This window comes from Vollenhovia emeryi, unplaced genomic scaffold, assembly GCF_000949405.1.
Source record: "Vollenhovia emeryi isolate VEMERY1.0 unplaced genomic scaffold, V.emery_V1.0 DF939142.1, whole genome shotgun sequence".
Lineage (NCBI taxonomy): Eukaryota > Metazoa > Arthropoda > Insecta > Hymenoptera > Formicidae > Vollenhovia > Vollenhovia emeryi.
The window spans coordinates 1,245,301-1,265,909 of record NW_011967224.1 but is presented as its reverse complement, the minus strand read 5'-3'; the positions used below and the strand labels follow the sequence as shown (position 1 = coordinate 1,265,909).

The window sequence follows — 20,609 nt, the reverse complement described above, 5'->3', positions numbered from 1 at the left end:
CGGCCAAAACGAAGAGAAAATCGCGCTTTAAATCAGCGGCGCCATCTTCTTCGCGCTGAGGAGCGACTTTTTGAAGAAAAAAAACAGTCTACTTCGGTCGTAATTCGAGAAAAATGATCTCTTCATCGAGAAGTCACTGCCGCGTCTGCCGTAGACTCTTAATTCTAATCGCGGTTCAATTCACTGAATTCTTTTTCCAATTCTTAAAAAGTTTAGAGGAGAATTAGGTCTAGAATCCTAAATAAGAAAAACGCAAAATTGTTCTTACAATCGAAATTGTAGTCCATAAACGACGCGGTCCTGAAAACGTGTTCACGCATTGTGGAACTGAAAATTAAATGCAACGTTGATGAATTCGCGTATTACTTTTTGTAATCGCAGTAAGTAGAAATATTTTCTAGCGTTGTTTAATATGCGCAGGAGACTTCATTAGATACATATACCTTATTTTTGCTCATCAGTATATGCAGCCTAACCTTACAATGTGACATAGTATCTAGACCGAGTGTTTGCCTTTATTTGAACAGGGGGGGGGGGGTAGAGGTTCACGTAGAAAAGGACAAACTCTGTTTTGTGCTATTTCGGCCTCTCTTGTTTGCATGCGAACGAGAGAAAACGAAATAGCACAAAACAGAGTTTTCTACGTGAACCTATACCCCCACTGCTCAATGCTCGGCTCGTTCCGTTTGGGACGTTGAGCGATTCGCGCGTCTTCTAACCGAAGAGGAATTTTTTGATACTCGGAGTTGCATCATCCGATTGCATCATCCCGTGCGAGGCCCGGTAGTTGGGCCCATAGACATAGTATACTATGTCTATGGTTGGGCCTGGTTGGGCCTCTGTATAAAGCGGGGAGCACACACTTTTGCATAAGTGCATAAGCATGTGCATAACGAATTTGATTGGTCCATTTCCTTATGCGTTTGCTTATAGACCAATCAAATTCGTTATGCACATGCTTATGCACTTATGCAAAAGTGTGTGCTCCCCGCTAAATTGTTCATTGGTTCTTCTACGCATTCAACCGCAATGATTTGCAGTGAAGGTTGGGGCAAATTACTGATTGGTCAATTTGGTAGTTCGGGCCACCTCTGATTGGCTGACACTGCGCATCCACCAGATCGCCTCACCTCGTATCTTTACACCATGGGCGTATATGTAGTAGCAAAGTTCCGTCTGGGCCGTCGAGCGGTTCACACGTCTTCCGACGGAAGATAAATTTTTGATCCTGCGGGATTGCATCATCCCGCGCGTGGCCCGGTTACCGGGCCATTACATCGTTCAATTCCAAGCAATACCATTAAATCTATTGGTTCGACGTGGCCCGGCTCAGTGTCTGTGAGCCGGGAGCCAATAACCAGAGAAGAAGAAGGCGTACAGTAGCGGTTATCGCGCGGTGCAAATACGCCTGAAAAGTCTTTCGTCGATCGATGCGAACGTAACTTCAAGCATGTTTTCTGCGCAGGGGAGGAGAGGGAGACAGACAAACAGAGAGAGAGAGAGAGAGAATTGGAAGGAGGTATAAAACAGAAGAGAGTCACATAGAAAAACGCACGTTTTGCTCGATTTCGGCTAACAGGGTCGGGCCGGCAATTTTCCTAACTATGTGCTCATCCGTGATCGCCCCCCGTAATGTTTTACCCGCTTAGTATCTCGCCGTTTCGGTTGCCGCGTTTTTGCCCGAAGCTGCACAGGAAGCGGTGGAACGATGGCTGAATTGCTCAGGTAACGCGCCAAAGGCGGGCTTCCTTGCTGCCTCTCTTCCGGGGCCGGACGCGATGCGCGTACACACGTGGGGGATTTGAACGCGGACGAGAGCTCGGCGAGGCGCGCTGATGCTGTCCACGCTGCCAGCGAGGCCCTATTTGCCTCTGCTTTTTGCAGTTTTAAATGTTGTGAATATATCTTCTGCGTAGTTATTCGTATAAGCGAGTTACGTGACGTTACGATGTACACGTACGTTCAACTCGAGTATACAATTTTTGCCGTATCTTTTGTTCTCACGCTTGGCTTTATTTAATTTCAGCCTACATTGTAATCCTATCAGATAACTTGCGAGACACATGGCTGACGAAACACCACCCCATTACCGTGCGTCGTGTGCGGAAGATAACGACGAGATCGAGGGCCTTAACGAGAAGCTCATACAACTGTTGTCCGAACAAAAGCACCTGCTACCGGCAGCCAACAGTTCGCTGTGCGACAGTATACTGGAAAACGACGGCGACCCCAAGGCATCCACTTCTCTGTCGTTCGGTCATTGCAGACATGACTGCTCCGTTCTCTGTCACGACAGTCCATCTAAGGTGCCGAGCATGTCGAATTCTCTTCCACCCATTGGCGTATTTTGGGACATTGAGAATTGTCAGGTTGGTTCGACGTAATCTGTTTTCTTTTTCTTCGCGCCACGAGATTCTCCCGCCCTAATCTTCATCGCAAATAATATGTCGCTGTCCTACGCTTGGCTCGCAGGTTCCTAAAGGTAGATCCGCCATAGCGGTCACGCAGCTAATTAGAGACAAATTTTTTAGTGGCTATAGAGAGGCGGAGTTTATCGTGGTGTGCGACGTTCAGAAGGAGAATAGCCAAATCATACAGGAACTGAATGACGCTCAGGTAAAAACAGGCGCTCGGCGCGAGGCTGACATTTTTCATTTGCCGCGCGGTCCCGACCTCGCTTGCTCCACAACAGCGCTCCTTACCAAATCACTTATTCTGCATCCGTCAGGTTAATTTAATACACGTGGCGGCTACGTGTAAGAACGCCGCGGACGAGAAGCTTAAGCAGACCATTAGAAGGTTCGCTGACATCCACGGCAGCCCGGCAGCCATAATCTTAATATCCGGCGACATTAATTTTGCCGCTGATCTCAGTGATCTACGTCATAGAAAGAAGATTTATGTGATACTGCTACACAAAAAGAATACCTCAGAAGCGTTAATATTATGCGCCAATGAACATTATGATTTTATGGAGCTCACGGAATCATTGCCGTCCAGACCTCCACCAAAGGTATGAAGCGACCGGTATGTGACGACTATAATATTGACGAGGGAATTTCCGTTTCGAAACTGCTAATATATATATAAAAATTACGCCACACTCTCTTCTCACATGTATTTATTTAATAAACAAAATTTAGCGTACACTTTTTCTTATTCTTCATTTTTCCGAGTATACTTTGTCTTGTGTTTATCTGTGTGTAGCGTACTTAGCACTTCCCAATTCACGTACTATTCAATTTCCATTAATGTATGTATAATAGAGAGAGACTTTTACTTCGGTGATTTGTCCGACGATTGTACGTTGTACAGAGGCGTGTTAAATATCTGCCAGTTTTACGGCACTTTCGAGAGCCGCTTAAGTTTCAGGACTTTTATGACGTTTATCAACGTAGCGATTTCACGAAATTACCGGCAATTTTTTCCGAACTCAAACGAACACTTTCACGATACACGTTAGACACACAATTTGTCCCTTGCACGTGTGCGCCCACGATTTACCTACGAATATAATTTAACACTTTCAGAATAATGAATCCATTGATCTTCTAATTAGTAACCTTCCCGATGATGTGGATGTTAATGTCATTAAGCGTCGTCTTAAGCAATTGTCCGAAAATTGCGGCGGTCGAGTGATGGATGTCCAGTCAAATGCTGCCATTGTACGCTTTACGTCGAACAGTTCTGCAGAAAGGTATATATCTTATTAATTTTACTTACCGCACAGGTATATTGAAACAGATTGCATCGAATATGTGGAACAATTGAGCTTCTTTCGTCTTTAATTAATTCTATGAAAGCGCGCGTCTCTTATTTCCATTTTATATTTGTCAATGGGGAAAGAGTTCAATTAATACCATTAAATGTTATTAATTAGAAAGATTTTAATTGGGGAAAATCACAGAATGACTCCGAGTCTTGCGACAATAAGCGAAAAGTTAATAAATTAATGAAACTCACGTTTCTTCAGCTTGCTCGTTTATTCCGTATATTATTACAATATATCGCACGGGTATATTGTAACAGAAGTTGCATCGAATATGTGGAACAATTGAGCTTCTTTCGTCTTAAATTAATTCTATGATAGCACGTGTCTCTTATTTCTATCTTATATTTGTCAATGGGAAAGAGTTTAGTTAATTAGAAAGATTTTAATTAGGGAAAATCACAGAGTGACTCCGAGTCTTGCGGCAATAAACGAAAAGCTAGTAAATTAATGAAGCTCACGTTTCTTTAGCTTGCTCGTTTGTTCCGTATATTGTTACTCTGATTTGAATGACCCGCCCGTGCCTCGTGCGAATCAGCCTTTCGCATTCTCCGTTCTACCATTGGATCGGTACGTGTATATACAAAAAAAGGGAGGAAAAACAAGCTTGTATGTCTCCTGTATCACATACAGGCGTAGCAGGGATGAAAACATAAATAGGGACGATTCGAAATAACAGACAGCAATGTAACGAGCATAGTGGTATCAAAGAACGTCGTGTAATAAGCTCGCTTGCTGTTCATTAGCACGTATTAGGATTTATTACAGTAAAATCATTTTTGTGCGAAAAGTAATATTTATCTTATTAATATTTATTGTTTTCTTATTTAAATGTTTAATATCGAGTGATGGTTTCGCTGTTCATGGTAAGTTACACAGTGTCTGTCGCGCTATTTACCGCGATCACCGCTGTTTCGTCGGAGAAGTTTTGCGTCGTTTAATATCGGGGAGCCGTTTATTTCGCACAGTACTCTGTACGTGCGTTCTCATTTAGAACAAAACTTTACAAGTAAAAACGACTAATTGCTGTTGCATTCGATCTGTGCGTCCAAGTGCTTGTACATCCCTATGACTTGCAAGGTCACTTACAAGTAAAATTGGTTGTTAAGCGAGCTATACAATGACAATGTAATTTTGTTTTTTCTTCACTCTTTATTTTCGGTAGGGCTCAGAAACGTATGGAAGGAGAATATGTTTTCGGGTCGAAAATATTTGTAAGATACCTCGGCAAGGAGAAAGGAAGTGTAATCGCTAAAAATCTAGGTACGTTTGTTGCTGAAATTGTAGCGAAAATTAGCAAAATTGACGCAAGACCGACGTGAATTGCCATGCTTATTGTGTGATTAATAATTCTTTTCCAGGAAGTGCCATAAGTGCTGCTCGAAGTAGAGCAGTTAGTGAATCAGAAATTGTTGCTGACTCTAAGCAAAGTAGCTCCAAGCAAATGTATGCTGCGAGTGCCTCTGTACTAGGGACAAGGACCCTCCAATTTCCGCATTATCAGTCCTCGTCATCCGTAGTGGGCGGCTATCCCGCTTTCAATCCCCATTGCGCACCCATCAATGGCCCGCCGACGGGGTCAGTTTGTAAAATTTATTAAATTTCTATCCGGCGAATTTCACGCGATACACGTCCTCTCTTTTCGATGATGGATAATCCGAGAAAGAGCTCTTGAGTCGCGAGTCGATTTTTATCCTTGCTGATTCGGGCTGTGAGCCCAGTTTGATCTTATCTGAGATACAATATTGAAATATACATTTGCAAAATCATAAAGAAAATTGAACTCTAATGTGTTCATTTTACGTTTCAGGATGATACAAGCTCCGTTTCTTTTGGGGAGGTCGTACTCGAATAGCGGCGACGTAGCTTTCAATAGAACATACAATGACCTTACCAGGGTGCAATCGCCCAATTTAATTTGGTCAATTCCGGGACCTCAACAATATGGCCACATGTGGGAAGAACAATACAAAGTTGGTTTTATTTGGAAGAATATTTAAATTTCTAAATATAATCTGTGTTTCCTTATTCCCATCCTTGTTTGTAATGTGCTACGATTAGCTCGCCTCTTGTTTATTGTAACGTTTATTTGTGTAACATATCAAACGATCATTTCATTTTGTTTAAGACGGAAAAGTCGAAGATATTAGGTAAACGAGCTCACATCCCGCAGGTTCGGGACAATAATGTTGCCGTTACCACAACTGCTCGTACACCTGAAGGCCTCCGGCGCATCAGGGGTACACACGGTACATTTCTTCATGCTTCCGAATGGTTTGGAGGACGGCAGTCCTACAATTCATTAGCTGTTCCACTTAATTATAATGGTAACTAAAATCAGTTTTTTTTATTATGCCATGTTGATTATGCGCGTGACGGTTAATGTTACAAATTGTTAAAACAGTGCAACCCAATTCTTTCAAACGGCGCAGCCCGTCCCCGTTGTACGATGCACCGACTAGAGAGAAGAGCTCGTGGCATGGCCAGCAGGTACAAGTAAACGTAATTGTATTTTTATCCTTCGTCTAACTTTGTGTTCGGTGAAACGAAAAAAAAATTAATGTTTTTCTTTTTCAGAATCAACAGCAGATTTCGACACGAAATAATAAAACACCATCGCCTTACGAAAATAATATGTTGCAAGGAACAGGACAACACAATCAAACCTCGCGGTCGCATTTGAGTGATGCAGAGAACGAAGAAGTAGAGGTACATTTATATATCGTTACGTGTTAATTGACTAGTGAATCTATACTCTCCACTTAATTTATCGTTTCTTATTCTTTTCTTCTCTAGAAATTCTTTAATCCTATAAACAATCGCGTCGGATCTAGCATCAATAGTGGCGCTAATATACCCATCGAATTGCAAGTAACAAATTTAGATCAAAACATCGATATGAAAGACATGAAGCGAATTCTTACATCTGTGTTCATGGAGCACATCTCGGTACGTGGCCATGCACTTATTGAGAAGGCTTCCAATTTATGTACAGTAACTTATTGTAGAGATACGTTTCTTTTTCATTTTAGAGCTGTCATATTTCTGTATTTATGCAATCGGACGGTAATTACGCCGCTAGTGTCAAAGTACCCTCGCTGTCAGACGCACAGTATGCAATTTCGCAGTTACACCGTCGTAAAATCGGCTACAAGCGCATTTTGATATCTTACGCCCACATCGGTGGACCAAATCTGCAACTTATCCGAGCGCAGATCGTAATGCTCTTGCAAGAGGTCCCGGGACATAAACTGCCGCTGTTCAAATTCCGCGAGATGTACGAGAGCCGGTTTATGATCTCTATAAGCGTGTCGGAACTCTACAAGATGAGAGACGTGTGCATAATCGCCGAAGATCCGAGCGGTAGAATGGTCTCGCTCAATCCGGATCATAGAAACACGCCATCGCCGTGCTTTAGTAACACCATACAGGTGCGCGATGTACTCCGTGTATACACGTTTGTTGTTGTTCGTAACCTTCGCAAAATGATGAAAATGCAGCCGAGTCTGAGCTTTTCCGGTGACAGTCGAGCTACACTATAGTTCCTCTTACTGTTGAGAAGCTTTGATCACACTGTAAAGCGAATTATCCTGAGTTAACGTAGCTACTCTCTTCCGTGATTATATCTCGCCTTATAGATATAAAAGATGTTGAATAATGCTTGCAGGATGGGCAAGTCAAGTTGCCATATTGCACTATGCACACCTCGAAACCGTTGTCCGACAAAGGCTGGGCGGAACAAGAAATGGCATCCTTGCCCAACGTAAAGATCGCCTTGAAGCTTCTCGAGTCTCGTATGCAACAATTGTTAGCGTCGCACAACGGCATCCTACCGTTGCCCAGGTACGTTTTTCTTATTATTACTATTCATCTTTTGTACACGCAGTACGAAAGAATTATGGTATTAATTTATGATTTCGCGTAACAATCTGTTGAATAATTTCAGTCTGCCGAACTGTTATGAGGCTGAATTCAAAGAACAGTTGGAAATCATAGAAAGTGGTGTACCTTTGGAACACCTGGTCTCGTGTCTATCGTGTGTCGAATTAAAACAAGATACCGGCAGCGTAAAGTTTATTATGTGGATAGGGAGGAAAGATCATGAGAATAATCACGATGGTAATTCCATATGGATTGATCGATAGTACAAAGTTAATGAAAAAAAATTTTTTACACGAGTTGTAATGCCGTGCTCCTTTCAGAAACTAAGTGCGTGAGTCCGCCGCTCGCGAATCAGCTAGCCCTTTTCAGCCGCGAACTGGTCGATCTTCTGAAAACCGCTCCGCACTGCCAGTTACCCTTCAATCGATTTATACCAGCGTACCACCATCACTTCGGGCGACAGTGCAGAGTCGCCGATTACGGGTTCACTAAACTGATAGATCTGCTGGAGGCGCTTACGCCCACTGTTCAAGTACGTAAATTGAGCGACGCGTCCCGCGAATGTTGATGTCCGGTCAGAATGAGCTGCGAATTGTCGCGTGTGCTTTCAGGTGATGGGAGAGGGCAATAAGCGCGTGGTTACGCTATCGCATCGTGCTCAAGTACGTAGATTCACCTCGGATCTACTACGCGTGCTGAAGTCGAAAGCGAGCAAACAAGTGACGCTTTCCGAGTTCCCGGGCGTTTACGCTCGAGTGATAGGTACAACATGCAACTGGCGTAACGTTGACTTATTCGCGTTTATTTTTCAAAGGTGATCGGTTAATTCTATTTCTTCTTTCTCAGCAAAACCCTGGGATATCGTGGACTACGGTGTATGCGATATTGAAGATATTCTCGGTGAGGTGTCCGAGAACACGGTTGTCGTGACTCCTATAGAAGGCGGCGATAAAATGATAGCCATCCCTAAACGCGAGCAGACTGTCGAAGAGATCGAGCGAACGAAACTGTTCGCCAAAGAGGTGCGCGATTGGAAGGATATGTTTTAATTGCGTTTAAATTTCGTACATCTCGAAACTTTGTAATTTAACAGGTGGTCGAGTTACTGCAACACGCGCCGCAATGCAAGATGCTGTTCAACAAGTTTGTACCATCCTATCATCATCACTTCGGCCATCAATGCCGCGTGTCGGATTACGGATTCACCAAGTTGATCGAGCTGTTCGAAGCGATCCCGGACGTAGTCAAGATCGAGGAGGTAAACGGAGGCGAGAGACAGATATCCTTGACCGAAAAAGAAGGTCTTAAGGTCCTCTGCGAGCACATATCAAAGTTGGTGATGCGCACCAGAAGCGGCCTAAGCATTTCGAGCATCGCGCAGATGTTCCAGCATCAATTCGGCTACGCGCTACGTCCCGAGATGTACAGCTGCAGTTCGATGTTGCAGCTTATGCAAAAGCTCAACGACACCATTCAGGTAACGCGACAGCCATCGCACAGTCGATCTAGCGATCGCTTGTACATATAACACTTTGATAATATTGACTGTTTGGACTCTCTTGTATCGCAGGTCATAGATTTGGCTACAGGACCGGCTATCATCACAATAGACAAGTCACATTTGCAGCAAACAACCCTCCAATGCCGGCGTGTGTTGATGGATCAGCCCCAATATAGGATGCTTGTCAGAGAATTCGTACAGCAACACGCTCAGTATTATATGAAGCAATGTAATCTAGATGAGTTTAAAAAAGATCTAACACACGTTGTTCGGGTATGTGTAAATTTCATTTGCAGGCGCGACCCGTTGCTTATGCTGCTATTAAAATGCCTCGAGGCATTAGAACGGGCTGATTAAATATTCTAAACAACGTAGGGCACTTTTTATGCATTGGTGTCACGTTAAAAATATATCTTTCAGTTCACAGTGATAAACGGCGAACAGTTTATCGAGCTGACACCATTGCATCGCTTCGCCTGTGACCTTCATCGCGTAATGATGAATTACGGTGGTACATTAAACTTATCGCAGTTTGAGGCGTCATACTTAAATATCATAGGCTCACCTTGTAAACCCGCACAGTATGGTTTCCCAACGGTAACCGCACTTTTACAAGCCTTGCCTTGCACCGTAACGATAAAGGAGACAAGAAAGAAGGAACCGATTATCTATTTGAATAAAAAGTTAGCCGGTAAGTAAATCGTTGGCGTAAAACCTACCTCACGTTGCTCGGTATCGCACTAATTTGTTTTCTCTTTTTTACTTTTTAAGCTACCGCCGGTATACGTTTGACATCAGTATACAAGCCGATGCAGTCTTATCACGACACGGATTCCAGCAACGATTCGTTCGAGAGCGATTCCTCCTGTCGCGCGAACATCCCTGGTACTCTGAACATGATGGACGATCACGAGAAGTGGATCGATCAATTGACAAGTATTAACTCTTGGAAAGTGAAGAACGATAAGGATCTGTGGCCGGAGACTCACACAGATAAGCATTGGAAGAACTTGCCGAGTTCGGACGAGTGCTCGATCAACTGGGCGATGCCAAAGAGCGGCGGTGAAAGCTTCCTCAGCAGCTTGATGCGCACACCGATAATGCAACGTAATTTCCCGCCCAAGCCCGACTCCCCGCCCGAGGTACTTGAATCGACGTTAAAATTCGTCCCGATACACGCCCAATTGGCACGACTGATTTATCGTTTTCTCTCGCAGGACATCGTGTGCAAGGAAGAACACTGGAAATCATCGCTGTGGTCCCCGACAAAGTTTACGTATCCGCAAGATGAACATTCCACGAATGTACAGGTACGTTTCTCCACCGAGTATGTTTACATATAGAAAAATGTTTCTCCTCTACGTAGAGTTTGTTAATCCATCGTTCCTTCTCAGGTTCCCCCGCTGACCCTGCCAAGCTGGAATCAGATTCTGTCCAACGACGATATATCGAACTTGTTGTCACCAACGAAAAATCTATTGCCCGCTGCTGCCAATCCCTTGTATCCGCCCACCTCTCCTTACTATCACAAGCCTGTCGTTGCACCACATCCGTCGGAATTGCCGCTTCCTTCTCTGTCGTTGACACCCAAGAAGAAGATATTGGCAGATAATCAGAAGAAGACTGCCAGCAACGCGAGGATGCAATTCAATCTTGCAAGTTCCGAAAGCGAAGACAACATTATCGACGATGACGAAAGCAGCGATAATCATAGCACTTCTAGTAAACTCTGTAAGTAACGATATTACTTAAAAAAAAAGAGAGAGAGAAATCATCTTCCGTGTGTCAATTAATATTTTATGAACCGTTTTATTGTACGTATTATATTGATTCGCTTTAAGACATCAAATACGAAAACTATGTTTATCTCGCTAGTTAAAGGCAAGAGACGTCTGGCGGCCCAGTTCAACCAGCCGATCGAGCCGTAAGTAGAGAAATACGCAAAGAAAGGGAGACGTTAAAAAGTGATAAACTCAGGATCAAAATCAGATTGTGTTTAATCGATTTCTTCATGGGGATAACAAGAAACTATGGACTTGAACGGACTTCGATAGACCGCCTCCTAAACTGAATTAAATTACCTATACACTGTTCCATGAATGGTAGGTACCGTACTTTATTTATACTCGAAATTTACAACAGTTCTGTGTATAGATTAAATGTATATGCAAATCGGATGGAAGCGACTATAGCACAAGTTATTTTCAAAAAGTATGAAAATATACATCGAGTAGATATGTGATTGATATAATCTGGATCGTAATAGGAAATGCGTGAGCGACGTTTATACCGAATGACATGTGCTGATGATTTAGAAAACATGTAGCATTTTTCTGTACTGTGATATAGGATATAAAAAGGAACGAGACGATAGTAAATACTACACTAAGAAGGGAGCTTGGGATGGCAATAATTAATTTTTCGGTAAATCGCACAACAAGAAGCGTGGCTCGGTACATTTTTTGGAACTATACAATTTAGATTTTTTATATCGTATCTAATTCTTTTTATGAACAGTCTATTTATTTGATGTTATTTTAGTCTTATTTATGTTTGTATCGAATTTACAATCAACTTTTACTTGATTGTTTCAACTTGTTAATGATACATATCATGGGGGAAAAAAAAGAAAGATATAATTTTGATACCCGTTCCTTTTCTTGTTTTATACTCATTAAACAAAACTAGGAGAATACTAGACTAGATTCCACAGTCATCGAGTACATTAACTACTTTCCTTGTGTAAATCAATTATTGTTGAAACGCTTCTTTCGATTTGCCTACGTTCACATTGGCAGAGACAATGTGATTTGCACTCATATAACATACTATATGTCCGAGAAAGATATTACGTATATAATTGTTGCCAATTACAAGATAAGCGAAAATTCTCTTGTCTACCATGCACCTTCAGTTATTCATCTTGTTAATCGTCTTATCGAATTTCTCTCCATTCACCATTGATATATTTTTTTTACTGCTCAATGTATAATTCTTTTACGAATGTGTCATGTGAATGAATGTTACGAATACAGTGAGGAGACACGTATGTAAAATTGGAGCGTAAAACGCTGTAATATGTTGCCACGCGATTTTCACGATATACGTAAGAGAAGAGAGAACAATTTTATCGATGGAAAATCTTGAATGTTCCGATGGTCAGTGCTCACTGGCAGAATCAGGAGGATATAACGTAATGGTGCGACGAGAGATGAAATTTTAACGGGAGTCGTTGAGACAAATTCGTCCGGTAATTACTAAATGGCGATAAGTATCATGTAATTTTATTCGAGAGGAGACGAGACAAAAGTTCGCATCGAGTATACCTCTGTGGCAGCCATTGCGCGATATCGTTCCTTTTTTCTTTTCGTATAAAGAGCGATGGTGTGAATACGAGGTTTTGTGACTCTGCCTGATATAGAATTATTTTTTTATACCGTTTCGTTGATATATTAAGTGCGTATAATATAAGGTGTATAATAAGAGTCTTCGAAATGTACAGAAAAGGGAATGATCTCACTTTTAATCTTGTATGCTTCATGCTCATTGTAAATATGACATGGACGTGTAATAATTTGCAGCATAGAGAAATCGATTATAGATTGTACTGTAGAATTATAGCTACAATGGATTCCAAGTTTTATGCGATACTAGTTGGTCAATTTGTACGCTATTTTAAAGAAATCAATTTGAAAGAGAAATAGATTAAATGCTTGCGTTGAGTCGCTAAGAAATTTGCGGTACGCTGAATGACAGTTACAGCCATCAGGTATTATAATAGCTGCAGGAATCGTGTAGTATTCGTGTAGTGACCTTTTTTTAAATATTTTGTTAATTTATTCCTATTCGGGGAAATCGTTTCGTTACGTGTTATATATTTATGCATAATTATGAATCCTATTGTATTTTATATTTGCGTGAAAGAATTTTCGTGTGCGTAACGGCGTCCTATGGCAAGTAGCTTTTAATTCGTTCAATCAGAAATATTTAACGTTCACGTGTGGTACGTCGCCGCGTAAGATGCACCACGCGAGGTCCAGCGTGCTAAATGCCTAATGAGTTTTATGCGCACCCAATCTGCTCTGGCATTCGAAATGATGGATGAACACAATTTATCTTGCTGAAACACAATGTTCAAAGCGGAGGAAAAACTGTAAATGAGAATTCGTATATATGTATATGTAAGATGATTTTACCGTAATAACAAACAAGAGAAATTGTAATGTATAAATCATCGATGGAATCGTGTCTAAATGAGTATTTCATAAATTAATTTGATACACGTGTACAATAGGTATAATCTTTTTTATATATTGTACAATGAAGGAATAAAAGGAAAGATTAATTCATGCAACACAAAGGAGATTTGCTGCTCGATCCGCGCCACGCGCGCGCCCCTCTTGTGTCGTCGAGATTGCGAATGAGAGGTGAAGAACTTTGATAAATTACTTTTATTATCCCGCCGTACTCTCGAGTCACAACACATCTGTACACGTTAAGCAAACCTGCGATTTCATTATGCGAATGCGTTTGCCATTAAATTGTCATCTACGACGCCGGTGCAAGTTGCTACGCCTTTTTATCGTCCTTCATGCCGGTGCCCACTGGACCGTGACGGCGTTCCCAGATCATACGATGTTTCTGCTTCATGTACGCGTTTTTCGCGTTTATAGCCACTCCCATTTCACCATCTGCGCATACAAGGAAATCGAGGGGTTTGAATAGAAATATATCAAACTCATTGCGGTTTTATGCCCTACGAGACTTGATACAATGCTCTGCGATAGGACTATAGTCTTTTTTCATTTTTAATTGAATAATCACCAAACTACATTCTCTCCTTGGAACATGTAAACTCCTCCAAACAGTAAAGATTCCTTAATTCATGTCAGATCTACCGATTGGACCAAGTTTGCTCGTTTGCGAGAAGTAACTTGGGCCTGGTTTCACCAATCGTCGCTTAACTTTAAGCTTAGCTCAATTCGTTCGCTGTCTCTTTCCAACTGTTACTTCGGTAAGAGACAAACACGAATTGAACCAAGATCAAAGTTAAGCGACGTTTGGTGAAACCGAGCCTTAGGTCCAGTTTCACAAACGTTGTTTAACTTTAAGCTTAGCTTACTTGGTTCTTCGTCTCTTTTCAACTGTTACTTTAGAAAGTGACAAACGTGAATTAAACTAGGACTAAAGTTAAACGACGTTTGGTGAAACCGGGCCTTAGACTGCGGGATTATTTAATTTCTGTCACGGGCGCGTACTCACATTTCACAAACCAATTTACAGCCGCTTCATCATAAGTCCTCTTCAAGTCGTCGCACAAATGTGCGTCGTCGCCGTGATAGAAGGCGCACTGTTCGAAACGGCTTCTCAGAATGAAGAGAATTTCATCCTCGACTGATCTACAAACGAAAAGAAACAAGGAAGAGTGTTTAAGGAATGGGAACCGATACGCTGTACAACGACGCGATTATTGACTGCCGTCGCGACATCGGGGACGCCACCCCTGTCGCCTTCTCTACCTCTAATATTTCATAAAAACTTTAATTTACTTATCGCGTAAGAATTGACAATTTGCCTCGGTGTAACAAACCACGTCGTCCGTGTAACACTCGTCGATCGTCGGCACGCGACGGTATTGCTGGTGGTACCAGGGGTACTTCTTTTGGTTCGGCACCACGAACTTCTCTGCAACGGAAAAGGTACGTTGGAGAAGGTGGCCGCGAGGCAAACAACATAACCAAACCGATTAGATAATACCTCGGACGTAGGTGACCGGCGTATCTATTATGTACAAGAAAGAGTTCATAAGTTTGATCATTATGTTGTCTTTCTCCGCCATTGTCCTAGGTCGAATAGAAGCAAATTCGACGGCAATGATCAACGTATTCCTCTCCCGGAGCCTTTGCTGGTCAGTGCAAAACACGGGCGCTGCGCGATGCACGCACGGGACATTCGGATCGACATAGAATGGACTGTTGATCGCTATGGTGGGGGCACCGCGCGAGTAGAGCGAGGCGGATGATACGAGGACACGCTCCGTCTCTGTTCAGCAAGTCTGATTGGTGGCTGAGATTACGGCGACCAATCGGGCTTACTAAAGAGAGACGGAATATATTTTCCGCCTCTCATTCTACATGTCGATTGTTACTTCTGATAACAGAGCGGAACGAATCAAAATAGGAAAAAAAGAGCTGACGAGCCCGATTGGCTGTCATCTTGCGTCGCTCCAGAATCAGGACATTTGAATTTTATGTTGAACAGGCAATCAACTTCGAAAACAATTTCTCAAAATTAATAACATTTGCGTATAAAAATTTCATGATAAACTACAATTAAAGACAGATTCAGTCATTTAAGGTTGCTAGGAGGAACACGTGAGAGAAAATGAATCGAACCAGTCTGATTTTTAAATTTATTTTTTTTCTCTCAAAAAAATGGTACACAGTAGAAGATTGGTTTTACTGTGCTGGCGTGGCGGCCGCCACACCAACGGTACGTGCTTCTTCCTCGCGAAGACGGTCCTTCTTGAGCTGTCCCATGAAGGAGGCCTTGTCGACCGCGGTTTGGAAGCGACCGTGTCCGAATTTGGAGCTGGTGTCGATGAACTTGAGGTTGATCTTCTCCAGCGCCGATCTCTTGGTGTGCACCAACAAGGACTGCAAAATACGTTCTCACGTTTACGTTAATCTAGCTTATAAACATCGACCGGTACGACGTCGAGTATTCGATCAGTCCTATCATAATTCTTATCATCGTGATCAATTATAATATTTGGCTCTTTGGGAAATGCATCATGAGAACGCAGATCGATGTATCGTTCGCCCGTAGTTTACCGTCGGTTCTTACCTTCCTGAGCGTGATGACGCGCTTCTTCGGGCCCATGCAGCATCCCTTGATCATGATGAAGTCGTTGTTCACTTCACCGTAATGCGGGAAGCCACCCATCGGCGTGATGCTCTTGTCGGTAAGATCGTACTCCGTCGAAGCATTGTTCTTGACGATCTACAAAGATTTAAAGAGACATAACACATCAGTCTTCAGATTTTGTGACCGTGGGCGGAGAATTTGTCGAGTGCAACTTTGTGACTTGTCTTGGAGGCCTAAAGCACCAATGAAAGTTATATGCTTTAGGTACTATGAGCAAGTAACGTTAATCTCGCCTCTTTCAAAGTTAAGAATCAATCTTCTTCTCGTGTTCCAAAGATCGACGGGGAAAGAGGCGCGCGCGGACAATTCCACGGAACCGAGGCGATAATTACCCTGCCGTCCTTGGTATGGATGCCCTGTCCGATCCTGTAGATCTTCTTGTTCATCTCGGTGCGATGGTGGTATCCCTTCTGACCGGCGCGCGCCACGGTGAAGGACACGCGGCTGGGATGCCACGCGCCGATACAGGCGACCTTCCTCAGACCCTTGTGAGTTTTGCGCGGCAATTTCTTCGTGTGCCACCTGGACGTAACGCCTGCGAAGAGTGAGAAAAATGTCAGTTTCTTTTCCCCTTCCTTTTCAAGAATCGCGCACGCTCGCTGAACAAGAAAGCCAGACTCGTAGAGTTGACAGTTAGTTTTCTTTTCTTTGGTAAAGGACCTCAGTAGGAAGGCAGCATGGTATTATCCTCAAGATAATCAGACAAGTGCACGTCATGCTTTTTTCATCATGTAGTCCTAAGTGCTTTCTCAAAAGCATGCTTCTCGGGACGTGTGTGTTGGGGCAGGGCAGGGGGGGCCACAGAGCAGCAATTCCGGGGACGGGGGCGAGCAACACACACAACACGTAGAGGAAAGTCCACAATTATGATAGGACTCTAGTACGAGACAGCAGGTTTTCAACGTCCAAGTTCAATCGCAGATCCTTTTTCGCAACAATTACGCGATCCATCAATTCTTCCACCAAGCAGAGAATTCACACCAAGGGCGACATATTCATGGTGGAACCAACAGACGATGCCAATTAATTTAGCGGAAACTCCGCTGTCTCGTATTAGAAGCCTAGCTCGTAATGGGGGAATTTCCTCTATGTATGCACAGAGGAACGTACCCTTGTAGCCCTTTCCCTTGGTAACGCCGATCACGTCGATCATCTCGTCGGCAGCGAACACGTTACTGATGGGCACAGGTTTCTCCAGATGCTCGCGCGCCCATTGCACCTTATCACTGATGGTGCCGCCGTTCAACTGGATCTCCATAATGTGAGCTTTCTTCTGACGCTGCCTCAGCAGTTTCATCTAAGGGACGGCGAGAAGATTAGATGCTACTTCTTGATGATCGTGATCTTTGCGACAGAATCGGTGTACCTCAATGTCGTACCTGAGTGTGCGCGATTATGCGAACGACGCTGCAGTACTTGACGATCTTCTTGAGATCCGCCTCGATGGACTTGCGGCCGAGGTCGTCCTGCCACTTCTTCGACGCTTTCGTGAACGCCTTCTTCTTGCTCTTATACCTGTTGGAAAGCCAATTGCAATGCCCGTCCGTGTACGTGTCTACGCCACGCCCGGGTGTCTCTGCAACGCGCCGGTCTCATCGTAACGAGCGGAGACCGGGCACATTTCTCAGACCAGCCACGTTATAAAGCAAGCTTTAATGGCCACATCCAAGTGATTGCTCTCATCGTGCGAGCGGAGAGCTGATGCGACAATTTTAGTATCGTGTACACAAGACGAGTAACAGTATAGGTTTTTTTTTTTCAAGAAAAGAACTGTACCAGGCATGGTTTGTCTCAATGGTCACTGCCCAATGGGCTCCAAAAAGTCTATGGAATATGCCTCGCTACCATGCAGCCCGCGCAAGCAGGGCACAGAGTTTCTCTTCGACGTGGCAGTCTCGAAAACTTACTGCACTGAAAGCAGCTCTCGCACTGCAACCCGGACGGAACGGCGCGTTTCCGCGTCGATCGATGCCCAGGTCAACACGTCGTACGTAGCTTATGCAAATTCTACCGCCAATACAAACACGCGCGCTCATTCTCGAGCGTCTTAAGTAACGAACGCGGTCGGCCGCTCCTACTAACCAGTTCTTGTAGAAACGCCTGCGGCAATCCTCCGACAGATGCTCCGCCCAGACGGTGGCGAGCGCCCGGAGACCATGCGGCGTCTCGATGTAGCCGACGAGACCGACAACGATCATCGGCGGCGTCTCGAGGATGGTGACGGCCTCCACGATCTCCTTCTTGTTTACCTCTGCGAGAAAACGGCCGGTACTTAGAATACGCGTCAAGTTACAAAGAAACGAGCTAGTTTCGGGGAAGGGACTGTACTAGGTATGGTTTGCCTCAGTGGTTACCGCCCGACGGGCTCCAAAGAGTTTATGGAATATACCTGGTTTCCATGCGTTCCGCGCGAGCAGCGCGCACGGCGTTGCTCTTCGACGTGGCGGTATTGAGAACGTACTGCATCGAGGGCAGCTCTCGCACCGCAACCCAGGCGGATCGACGCATCTCTGCGCCGATCGACACCCGGGTTAACACGTCGCGAGTTCACGCGCGTTTTTTGACCGAGCGTTAAGCGCAAAGAACGTCTGTACTCGGTTTCACCAACGTCGCTTAACTTTGGGCTTGGCTTAATTCGTTCTTCGTCTCTTTCCAACTGTTAGATTAGAAAGAGACAAACGTGAATTAAATCAAGTCTGTGCCTGTAGATTAAACTAGAAAAAAGCGATGTTGGTGAAACCAGGCCTTAACGTCCATTTCTATCAATGTAAATTAACTTTAACCTCGGTTTAACTTGCTTCTTCCCCAGTTTTTGAAATTGGAATAAGGTAAAATAATTAAACCGAGATTAAAACTTGAATTGCAAGTGGACACAAAGTTGAATTTCTAGTATTCGGTATTTCTGCCTAGAACACGCTGATCAGATTCTTCCCGGTAAAAATTACTCACTCGACCCAGGACGATCGGCTTCCCTCACGACGTGAGTCATACCGGCCTTGTAGCCGATGAAAGCCGTCAAGTGCACGGGCTTGCTAGGATCATCCTTCGGGAAAGCCTTTACTTTTCCGCGATGCCTCTGGGACCTCTTTTTCGGGTAGAACCCCATCGACCCGTGTCGAGGGGCGCTGAATTTTCTGTGCGACTGAAACACGAGACGCAGAAATTTAACACGTGGCACTAGCACGCGATCATGATTTTTCTCGAAAAAATCGGACCATCAGACCGCCCTAGAGTCATTTCGTCATGGTAATTCAGACGAAAACCATAAACTTTATAATCTAAATCATCATCTTAACGACATAAATCGTCTCGAGGCGCCGAAAGGCGCCATGTGCCTGTAAAATCGTCTCTCTCTGAAGTCGTCGAAAACGCAGACGATAACATCGATATTAACTATAATATTTAGCTAGAAGTTCGAAGGAAATATTCGAGAACGCGATCGCGTAGCTTTGAGACGCCGATGCCGAAAGAAATTAACAAATTTCGTTGGATTCGCGAACTCATCGAACACTGAACTTACCATGATGCCGTTGACGAAGAAAATGGAGGAAGTAACGCCGCACGGCCGCTTTTATATACACTAGCGATGCCAACCATGGAAACTTGAACTCACTGCAAAGGACACTCTTGTTCTTTCCTAGGGACTTTAACTTTCTTCCGTCGAACGCATTGGCCGCGCGTTCGGGGCTGCTTTCGCGAGAAGATCAATTAGGGTGGAGTCCCATGGAGCGGAATACGCGGAAGCGGAATCAGCGGATCGCCAATCGCAAGATTATTCTGATAGAGCCCTTTCAAAAATTCCGTCGAAACGGTCTTGTGATTGGCGATCCGCTGATTCCGCTTCCGCGTATTCCGCTCCATGGGACGCCACCCTTAATCATTTTGATCTCTCGCGAAAGCGGAGATCAGTCCAGCAGAAAAAGCTGCTTAAAGCCCGTATCAGACTACGGATTGAGATTGGGATTAGATTGAAATTTGACCAATCAGAGTAAAAGTTAAGCCCGTATCAGACTACGGATTGAGATTGGGATTAGATTGAAATTTAACCAATCACAGTAAGTCCCAGTCTACAATAGAGATTTAAGCCCTAAGCCTTAAAAAATTGACTAATCACAGTCGCGCATTCTACTCATACTTGACCGTGATTGGCCAATTTCTTAAAGCTTAGGGCTTAAATCATCTATTGTAGACTGGGACTAAAGTTTACTAATCTCAAGTTCAGTAACTTTTACTCTGATTGGTCAAATTTCGATCTAATCCCAATCTCAATCCGTAGTAGTCTGGGGCCCGATTCTTGAATTTATTCGAAGAAGAAACGTATACGAAAACTCTGCTCTGACAGAAAAGTTGAAAATCTATTGGTTAAAGCCATGCGAGTAGCCAATCAACTTGCAACTTTTCTGTAAGAGCAGAATTTTCGCATACGTTTCTCCTTCGAATAAATTCAAAAATCGAGCCCCTGATACGGGCTTTACTGAACTTAAGATTAGTAAACTTTACTGTGATTGGTTAAATTTCAATCTAATCCCA

The 20,609-nt window shown here is 43.6% G+C and overlaps 3 protein-coding genes across 16 annotated transcripts; 1 reads left to right on the top strand and 2 right to left on the bottom strand.

Annotated features, from left to right (window-relative positions):
• The first annotated feature begins 1,383 nt into the window (after positions 1–1,383).
• Positions 1,384–13,506, top strand: LOC105566816 (meiosis arrest female protein 1 homolog). 14 transcript variants are annotated; one of them, XM_012021131.1, is made up of 26 exons: positions 1,384–1,725; positions 2,048–2,369; positions 2,473–2,616; positions 2,729–3,013; positions 3,531–3,697; positions 4,241–4,339; positions 4,935–5,032; positions 5,131–5,347; positions 5,580–5,742; positions 5,898–6,096; positions 6,174–6,271; positions 6,347–6,478; positions 6,566–6,718; positions 6,802–7,200; positions 7,437–7,612; positions 7,716–7,888; positions 7,972–8,183; positions 8,263–8,413; positions 8,498–8,673; positions 8,745–9,128; positions 9,222–9,425; positions 9,573–9,843; positions 9,924–10,294; positions 10,370–10,462; positions 10,547–10,883; positions 11,028–13,506. In XM_012021131.1, the coding sequence occupies exons 2-26, from the start codon at positions 2,064–2,066 to the stop codon at positions 11,078–11,080; spliced, it is 5,061 nt and encodes a 1,686-aa protein (XP_011876521.1). In that variant the 5' UTR covers positions 1,384–1,725; positions 2,048–2,063; the 3' UTR covers positions 11,081–13,506. The 14 variants fall into 14 exon arrangements, with proteins under 14 accessions (XP_011876521.1, XP_011876519.1, XP_011876525.1 ...); XM_012021129.1 differs by having other exon boundaries at positions 1,385–1,725; positions 2,027–2,369; XM_012021135.1 differs by lacking the exon at positions 1,384–1,725 and adding an exon at positions 1,732–1,895 and having other exon boundaries at positions 2,027–2,369; positions 5,943–6,096.
• An 82-nt stretch (positions 13,507–13,588) lies between these two features.
• Positions 13,589–15,151, bottom strand: LOC105566815 (NADH dehydrogenase [ubiquinone] 1 beta subcomplex subunit 10). Its single transcript, XM_012021127.1, has 4 exons — positions 14,910–15,151; positions 14,702–14,837; positions 14,415–14,551; positions 13,589–13,843 (listed from the first exon to the last, which is right to left on the bottom strand). The coding sequence occupies exons 1-4, from the start codon at positions 14,989–14,991 to the stop codon at positions 13,722–13,724; spliced, it is 477 nt and encodes a 158-aa protein (XP_011876517.1). The 5' UTR covers positions 14,992–15,151; the 3' UTR covers positions 13,589–13,721.
• Positions 15,152–15,550: 399 nt separating this feature from the next.
• Positions 15,551–19,698, bottom strand: LOC105566814 (60S ribosomal protein L3). The gene is made up of 8 exons (XM_012021126.1): positions 19,600–19,698; positions 19,029–19,221; positions 18,162–18,330; positions 17,459–17,594; positions 17,190–17,376; positions 16,412–16,614; positions 15,999–16,154; positions 15,551–15,808 (listed from the first exon to the last, which is right to left on the bottom strand). Exons 1-8 carry the CDS (start codon positions 19,600–19,602, stop codon positions 15,611–15,613), a joined length of 1,245 nt encoding a protein of 414 aa, XP_011876516.1. The 5' UTR covers positions 19,603–19,698; the 3' UTR covers positions 15,551–15,610.
• Positions 19,699–20,609: the final 911 nt, after the last annotated feature.